The sequence below is a fragment of the Trichechus manatus genome, unplaced genomic scaffold, assembly GCF_000243295.1.
Source record: "Trichechus manatus latirostris isolate Lorelei unplaced genomic scaffold, TriManLat1.0 scaffold00047, whole genome shotgun sequence".
Classification (NCBI taxonomy): domain Eukaryota; kingdom Metazoa; phylum Chordata; class Mammalia; order Sirenia; family Trichechidae; genus Trichechus; species Trichechus manatus.
The window spans coordinates 13,581,608-13,590,929 of NW_004443983.1; the positions used below are offsets into that span (position 1 = coordinate 13,581,608).

Sequence of the window (9,322 nt, forward strand, 5' to 3'; positions counted from 1 at the left end):
ATACTGAATTAAATAAAATATATTATTAAAATTAATTTCACCTGTTTCTTTTATTTTTTCAATGCAACTATTAAAAAACAATCCATTGCCATTCAGTCGATTTCAATTCATGGTGACCCTGTAGGACAGAGTAGAACTGCGTCATAGGGTTTCCAAGGCTGTAATCTTTACAGAAGCAGACTGTCACATCTTCTCCCAAAGAGTAACTGGTGGGTTTGAACCGCCGACCTCTAGGTTAGCAGACAAGTGCTTAACCACTGCACCACCAACGCTACTTATACAACTATTAAAAAATTTTAACTATGTATGTGGCTCATGGAAACCCTGGTGGCATAGTAGTTACGTGCTACAGCTGCTAATCAAAAGGTGGGCAGCTCGAATCCACCAGGTGCTCCTTGGAAACTCTATGGGGCAGTTCTACTTTGTCCTACAGGGTCGCTATGAGTCAGAATCGACTCGATGGCAACTTTGTTTTTTTTTTTTTTTTTTTTCGGTTATGTGGCTCATATATTTCTATTAGACAGGGGTATTCTAGATAATCTGCAATGTTATTATGTTCATAGTACATTTTTAAATCATATTTTAAGAAGTAAAAGTAATGTCACAAATCATAAAGATCATAAAGCTTCTACTGGTTCCAAGCAAAAATAAATTTTCAGACAGGTTAGAGAATGGTCTGTTATTACATGGAGTCTTAGTTATCTAGTGCTGCTTATAACAGAAATACCACACAGGGATGGCTTTAACAAAGAAAACTTTATTCTCTCACAGTTTAGGAGGCTAGAAGTCTGAATTTAGGGCACCAGCTCCAGGAGAGGCTCTCTCTCTCTCTGTCAGTTCTAGTGGAAGGTCCTTGTCATCCATCTTTTCCTGGTCTATGAGCTTCTCAGAGCAGAGACCCCAGGTCCAAAGGATATGCTCCCTTCTTGGTTCTTCATTCTTGGTGGCATGAGGTCCCCATCCTCTCTGCTCAATTCTCTCTGTCTCAAAAGAGGTTGACTCAAGATACAACCTAATCCTGTAGAATGAGTCCTGCCACGTTAACATAACTGCCTCTAAGCCTACCTCATTAACATCATAGAGGTTAGGATTTACAACACATAGAATAATTACATTAGCTCACAAAATGGTAGATAACCAAACAATACCGGGAATCATGGTCTAGCTAAATTGACACATTTTGCAGGGGGTGGGGGACACAATTCAATCCACAACATTCCATCCTTTGGCCTCCCAAAATTTATGTCTTTGCCACATGTAAAATACTTTCACCTCATCATATCATCCCAAAAGCCTTAAATCAACTCCAAGTCCAAATTCCATCCTGGGGAAGAATTCCTCTTCATCGGTGAAATCTAGATTACAAGTCATCTGCTTCCAAAGTATAATGGTGGAACACAAGGTAGGCATTTCCATTACAAATGGGAGAAACTGAAGGTAAAGAAGGGATAATAGGCACTAAGCAAGTCAGCAGAACACAATACATTAGCTCTCAAGGCTTTAAAATAATCCTCTGTTCTCTGACACCATTTAGGCAATGACCCGCAGTCTACACTCTGGGTGTTGGCCATACTCTCTGGATTCTCGGTGGAGGGTGGCCCTGGTCTTCAGCTCCGCCTTTCCAGGCACAATGGAATGGCAACTCTGCTCCTTCGGCTTTGTATGGCCCCATTATCCTAGTCTATCTGAGTAGTGACCCTACTGCCTTGGCCCCAGCAGGCCCCGTTATTCTGCCCCTTGAGCATGGCAGCCCTGCCCCCTCAGCTTTGGGCAGTGGATCCAGCCCGATTCCACTGGCACTCATGAACTGCAGTCTCACACTCCAGAACCGAGTTGGTGAAGAGCTGTAAACCCAGGAAGCTGTGGCCCTACCCTCTGAAGCCCCAGAGACCATGGCTCTACCCTTTAAGACCCCAGAGGTCTTGGTCCTACCCTTTGAAACTGAGGCAGCTCTCCTTCCTGTGTTCCTTGTCTCTTTAGCTTCTGCTTCCTGGTTCCTTGGCCTCTCAGCCCCTTGGGCCTCACCACTTGTGACTGCCCTGCTGGTGCAAGTGTTTCAAAGCTCTATACCTCCACTGATAAGTGCCTGGAGGCACCCCACTCTGCCAGTAAACTTCGGCTGGATGGCACTCAGCTCTCTTGCTAGATAGGTTGGCAAGCCTAGCTCCACCAGTAAGTGTCCAGGGGCACCCCACTCTGCCAGGAAGCCTCCTATGCAAAGGCACTCAGCTCTCTCACTCCATGGCTCAGCTCCAGCACTGTCTCACATCAGTCTCCTAGTTTGCTGCTGCCGTGTCTCTGCTGCTGCTTCTTGCTGTATGCGCCATCTTCAGTGTTACAGCTTTCCTCACTTCCTACTGAGTCCTCAGCAGAATTATCTTTCATGTCCATAATTCTACCAATAGTCTCTTCAAGGTAATCTAGGCTTTTACTATTAGGTACTTTGAAACTCTTCCAGCCTCTACCTATTCACAGTTTCAAAACTGCTTCCACATTTTAGGTATCTGTTAGAGCAGCACCCCACTCCCAGTACCAAATTCTATCTTAGTTGTCTAGTGCTGCTATAACAGAAATACCACAAGTGGATGGCTTTAACAAAGAGAAATTTATTCTCTCACAGTTTAGGAGGCTAGAAGTCTGAATTCAGGGCACCAGCTCCAGGGGAAGGCTTTCTCTCTCTGTTGGTTCTAGTGGAAGGCCCTTGTCATCAATCTTCCATTGGTCTAGGAGTTTCTCAGAGCAGGAATCCTGGGTCTAAAGGATGTGCACCCCTCCTGGTTCTTTATTCTTGGTGGCATGAGGTCCCCATCCTCTCTGCTCGATTCTCTCTTTTATATCTCAAAAGAGATTGACTCGAGATACAACCTGATCCTGCAGATTGAGTCCTGCCTCATTAACATAACTTTCTAATCCTGCCTCAATAACATCATAGAGGTTAGGATTTATAACACAGAGAATAATCACATCAGATCACAAAATGATGGACAACCGCACAACACTGGGAATCATGGCCTAGCCTACTTCACACAAATTTTGGGGGGACACAATTCAATCCATGATACATGGTTTTCTCATCATATTTGAAAATGTTTCTGTAACAGAAATAATTACATGAATAACAAAGCATATTTTCTTAAAAATAGATAAAATAGAAAAAAAAATCTTAAGAGTAAATCAAGGAACCCAATTCTGGTGAGTGTTTAAAGAAAAATTCCAAATAACATCAAAACGTTAATAGAAATCTTTCTATTGAATAACTCCCTCTCATGGAAAACAAGCTGGGTTGATCTGAACACCTCACTTCAAGTCCCAGGTCTGCACCTCTTAACTTTGTCATCTTGGGCCAGTCTTTACTTGTCTGTAACAGATATAACCTAAAGAGTAAAAACCTCTTCTTCCTAACACCCCAGGATACTGCAAGGAAAAAGTGAGTAGATGCAGATGAAAGTGCTTCATAAAGTACAAAGTGTTGTGTAAGTGGAAGATTTTGTTTGTTTTGATTGTTTGTTTTAGAAATTGTCATTTTATTTTTAATAGTTACTTTGGCACCTATTATTCACTATTCAGGCTTCCTCTTACACCACAATTTAATTTATTGCTACATTTCAGAATACACTAAACCTAGGAGCTCATTTGATAATTTATGTAACTACAGATAAATTAACTAGATTATAAGAATCTGCACTTGACTTGCCCAAGTTCCTTCTCTCATAATTCACTACTTATTTGTGAGCTTTACTGCCACCTGGGAGATAATCAATCATGTCTTTCTTCTTCTCTAACTCTCCTTCACTCCTACCCCATTTCCTTTCCTCTTTCCTATCCCTGCTCCTTGTCTGCAGCTATTCTAACACTGAAGAATCCCTCAAAATTCATTTTCAGTGAAAGAAACTAAGTCTAGTCCTTTGGAAAACTCGAATCAATAAAGTCCACCACAGGATGGCTTATTTTTTTTTTTCTGTTGTCTTGTATAGATGTGTGTGATATGTGTTTGCATTGACTTCGTGATCAAAGACTGTTGGCTCCTTGGAGGCAAAACTGTGTCTTGCTCATCTCTATATCCCAACGCACCAGGCAGTGTATTCTGCATATAGTAGAACTTCAATAATTATTTGTTGATTTTAATTTCATACAGAAAATGTGAACAAGAGGCTGGCAAATAAACCTTCAAAAAAGTATTTCCTTGGCACTTCTTAAGTGTTTAAGATTTAAACATCCAACCCCCTGGAAGCAGACAATTACTTCTTAACATATGTCAACTAATGAATTTTTTTTCCTTTAAATTTCTGGCTAACTGGAGCAAAACAAAAACATGCAAAAATAGGTACCTTTGTTGGGATTAGCTAAGGGGTTTAGAAGATGAGAACAAACTGAAAGGACACTAGAAATGAAAATCAAGAAGAACCAAGGCAGAATAGGTCTGGAGTACCTTTTGGATTGGGTCAACAACAAAGCTTATGAAATACAGACAACTTTTATACAAAAGCTTAACTAGGACAGAAAATAAGAAATTATTTTATGAAAAATAGAAAATTTATCTTACAGTGCTTTTATCATTTCTTCTTGCATCTTTTGTAAGGAGTCCAGGAGCAGAGGAAGTGTGGTGTCATAATACTGATTCTGATGAAGCTGTGCCCCTTTCAATGCCAGTACATACTGATTATGCAAAATATGAAGCTTCATTGTGGCTTTGTCATAACGTTCCTTGGCCTTTTCAATTTCTTTCCCTGAAGAAAACATTGAAGAAAGCAAAGAGATAAGAAAAGTTTTATCTTCACTATGTGCAAACTGGGTTACCATTATTTTATATTATTTCATACATTTTATGAATAATCAACAAGAGTTTATTGAACGTATACTATGTGATCAGCTCTATGCAAAGTACTGGTTATTTGCCAGTAGTTAGTACAGAGGCTATTATGAAGAAGGCATGCAGTTCAGTAAATGGTAAAGAGAGGTTAACGTATAGTAAAAAAAAATTCATATACATGATCCTTCTCATCTTTGAGAAGCTTACACCAAGTTACAACAACAGTGAACATAAATCTGTAAAACCAAGAAAACAAAAACGTTTATAAATAATGTTAAGTTTTGAGGTTCATGTTTGAGATGTCAATGAAGGTAAGTCAGGGTAATCAGAGGCAGCGTCATGAAGAAAAGAGACCTTAAAAGATGGGGCATGTCTAGATAGGAGTAAGAAAGAGAGAATAGATACTAGTTCCTCATCAGTCCCTCTCTTCCTCCCTCTTTCCCTCTTTTCCTTCCTTTCATTCAACAAATATTAACTGGCCACCTACCAAGCAACCCATGCTAAACATTGGGAATTCAGCATTTAGCAAAACAAAGTCCCTGACATTGAGTCCACATTCTGTTCTGGTGAATTGGAATACTGAGTGAAAAGACGGAAAGAATAAGCAATGTTATGTAGACAAGCAAAGAGATAACCTTGCCTAAAGACAGAGCATGTTTTGAGGAAGCTGGGAAGATACTTCTGTGTAGGTAGGGTACTCCAGATTGTGAATGCCTTGAAAATCAAGCTGATGAATTTAGACCTGATGTGGGAGAAGTCTGACACTGATAAAGTTTGTACAGAGGGCTATAAACAAAAAGTAAATGTTTTATGAATGAAAGCTTTTTGTGGTTCCTTTATTATAGTCATTAAGAAAATATTTACAGATTGCCAATGTAAGTGAATGAATATATGGATGGATGAATTTTTCTTGTTTTTAAGAAGCAAATCTTAAACTTTAGATGTAAATTAAACAAGTATTTTTTCAGTAATTTAGATCTAGAAAATAAATTTCTGGAAAAAAAATTAATTTCTTCCTTCCTTTCAAAAAGATTCCTCCAAAAAAATCCTCTGCCCAGAAACAGATTTCATATTGAGAATTTTTTACACCAGAGGCCCTCCTCTGCTTAGACTCAGCACCCACTGGAATTTTCTCTCCAGGTAAGTGAGAAAAGTATTCTATATTTGAGAATCTTTCTAGCCCAGGGCCAAAGACATAGAAAAAATGAGCATTTTTGCAGAGAGAGGAGACTTCAGACCCCCAGACCATGCCCAGACAAAGTAACCAATTAGAAGTGGAAGAATCTCTTCACCTTTCTAATCACCCATCTTATTCTGAGGCACATGGACTACACCCAGAGTGGAAAAGGAAACAGATCTTTCCAGCAGACTGATATGACTCTACTACAAAAAATTCTACTGTTTCTAAACACTAGAACTACCACTGGCTTTGCCTAGGCAGCTGCACACAATTATTTTATAGAGTATAATTCTTTAGCCATAGTCTGTTAGCTAGTTCCTGCACAGAGGTATTAATAATTGTCCAAGTTATTCCAAAAATGTTGCCCTAAGTGACCTATTTCATGTCATAATATAAAGAACTTCTCAATGAGAAAATAATTACCAGATTTAATAATTTAATCTTCCTTAATCCCTCTCAGTGTTGAGGTTATAACACTAGACTGGGAGGAGGTGAGTAAATTTATTAATTCAGTTCTGAAGAAGAGACCCCCAAAAAAATAACTATCCACTACAGAAGTGGTTTTGACTACAACCTACAGGGTGATACATTTTATGTCATGAACCAGTAAATAGTCATACAAATATTTAAATATGTAAATGAAATAGGAAATTCATGAAACACTTCTTCTCCTTACTATGAGGGATATGCTGTGATTCTTAAAAATTCTACTCAATTTGAATTTTTTAAAATGTTAGTGAGAACCAAGTAAACACTTTGCCTCCATCAATATAAATCCCTAGAGAACAAGAAATATTCTTTTGAACTCACTCTGTATAATACTTGGGATGATTTTATTAACTTGTTGTTGTTGTTGTGTGCCATCGAGTCAATTCTGACTCAGAGCAACCCCATATGACAAAGTAGAACTGCCCCATAGGGTTTCCTAGGTTGTAACTTTCATGGGAGCAGATTGCCAGGTATCTTCTCCTGCTTTATTAACTTAGCAATTAATCAATCACTTCAAAAACACTAATCATGAGTGATTTTTAACATTCTCAGGAACATATCATCCCACATGTTCCGTTACTATAATGGTTTTTTCATAGAACATTATGTATAGCATTTTAATCCATGAATATTGGTACTTAGCATTCTTCTTGCAGAAGTGTATTTCATAAAATGTCCCCCCGAGTCAAGGCAATTGACACACCTATGGCCAGCCCACCCTTCTCTTGACCCACACCTGTCGAAGTTGACTTCTATATGAAGCTAACACCCAAGAGCCAAGTTGCACACCTGACCAAATAGGAGCCAATCTTTTGGCTGGAAGCTAAGTCACATTAATGCCAGAATGGGAGTGAAAATCCAAAATCTCCTGCTGCAGAAGCTGACAAAGCAGCCCTGGTTCCTGCCCTTTCTGAGGGTTGTTTCTTTGGTTCTTCTTTTTTTCCTTTTGATTCACCATTCTTTTAAGTTAGTCTGAGTTCTGTTACTTGAAATCAAATTCTGACTGCAATAGATGGTTCAGAAGATCATGTACAAGTATCCAGATAAATTGATTCTAAGTGATAAAGAATCTTTCTAGTTTACTTGTTCATAATAAGAAAATAAGGCAAGCAGTTAACCAGGTAAGAGTATTTACTGAGTATTATGTTCTGAGTCTTGTTAATTTTTATTGTCACTTCAAAAGGTATAACCAGTAAATTCACTGAATTCCATATTGTATGTCACTTTAAACAATATTATTTTTATATTTATTCTATTATTCCTAATTAATTCCTTAAATTTTTTTAGTATCACTTCAGGAGTCAAGCTCTCCACACAAACATTTTCATGGCAATATTTAAACTATCCATCTGCCCCCCTATTTATACAGATTTTTAAACTGCACACTTCCCATCTGTCTTTCTAGCTCGTGCAGAATGATTCACTAAATACACAAGGCTTAGCTTACTAACATTTTCAATCCAAAATAAGATTAGAAAATTATGAATTCCCAGATATACTTTTTTTTCTTTATCAGACACAGTGGATGGCAAAGAACTTGAAGAAGACTATTGTCTTAGTTATCTAGTATTGCTATGACAGAAATATCATAAGTGGATGGCTTTAACAAGGAGAAATTTATTCTCTCACAGTTCAGCAGGCTAGAAGTCTGAATTCAGGGTGCCAGCTCCAGCAGAAGGTTCTTTCTCTCTGTTGGTTCTGGGCGAAGGTTCTTGTCATCAATCTTCCCCAGGTCTAGGAGCTTCTCAGCTCAGGGACCCGGAGTCCAAAGAATGCACTCCACTCCCAGCTCCGCTTTCTTGGTGGTAGGAGGTCCCCCTGTCTCTCTGCTTGCTCCTCTCTTTTATATCTCAAAAGAGATTGACTCAAGATACTACCTAATCTTGTAGATTGAGTTCTGCCTCATTAACATAACTGCCTCTAATTCCGCCTCATTAACATCACAGAGGTAGAATTTACAACAGGAAAATCACATCAGATAACAAAATAGTGGACAATCACACAATATTGGGAATCATGGCCTAGCCAAGTTGACACACATTTTTGGGGGACACAATTCAATCCATAACAACTACTATAGCCAAAAGCTAATTATCAATAGCTTATCAGTGATCATTAACACTTTAGAAAAATATTAAACTCCTCTGAAAATATCCAAGGCAGAATCCATTACGTTAAAATAAAAATAATAATGATAATTTTTAAAAAAGAAAAGAAAAAAAATAGTTTCAGGTTTTAACTGAATTTAAGGGTATGTTTTAGTTTGTTTGTTTTTCTTTTTGGACTATAGCTCACGTACACTTGTGTATTTGGGGTGTGCTTCTATGTATCTATCCATCTACCTACCTATCTACCTTAATCACCCTCCTTTGTTTCCCCTTCTAGATATGAACAAGGAGCCCTGGTGGTCCAGTGGTTAAGAGCTACAGCTGCTAACCAAAAAAGCTGGCAGTTCAAATCCAACAGCCACTCCTTGGAAACCGTATGGGGCAGTTCTTCTCTATCCTACAGAGTCACTAATGAGTCAGAATTGACTCGATGGCAAGGGGTTAGATATGAACAAAGAGTTTCAAAAACATCCTCAGTTATTATGGTTTGCAAAGGGATTCCATGTTTTCCTGTTTTGTTTGAATAAATATTTAGGGTCCAATAGAGATTATATAAGTAAATTCCAGAAATGGTAATACTACATGAAAACCAAAGCTGCAAATCCGATTTTAAAAATTCCTTTTACTTAAAAAATATACTGTGAAGTTTATAAAGACAATGTTCTACATTCTACCTTGGTGAGTAGTGTCTGGGGTCTTAAAAGCCTGTGAGCGGCCATCTAAGATACTCCACTG

At 38.4% G+C, this 9,322-nt stretch overlaps 1 protein-coding gene across 16 annotated transcripts in view; it reads right to left on the minus strand.

Moving 5' to 3' along the window:
• FER (FER tyrosine kinase) overlaps positions 1-9,322 on the minus strand; it is a 492,503-nt gene that overhangs the window by 363,380 nt on the left and 119,801 nt on the right. For all 16 annotated transcript variants that reach the window (XM_023731992.1, XM_023731994.1, XM_023731996.1 and 13 more), the window contains one exon: positions 4,544-4,727. In XM_023731992.1, coding sequence (XP_023587760.1) covers positions 4,544-4,727 — 184 coding nt within the window. The remainder of the gene's footprint in view (positions 1-4,543; positions 4,728-9,322) is intronic.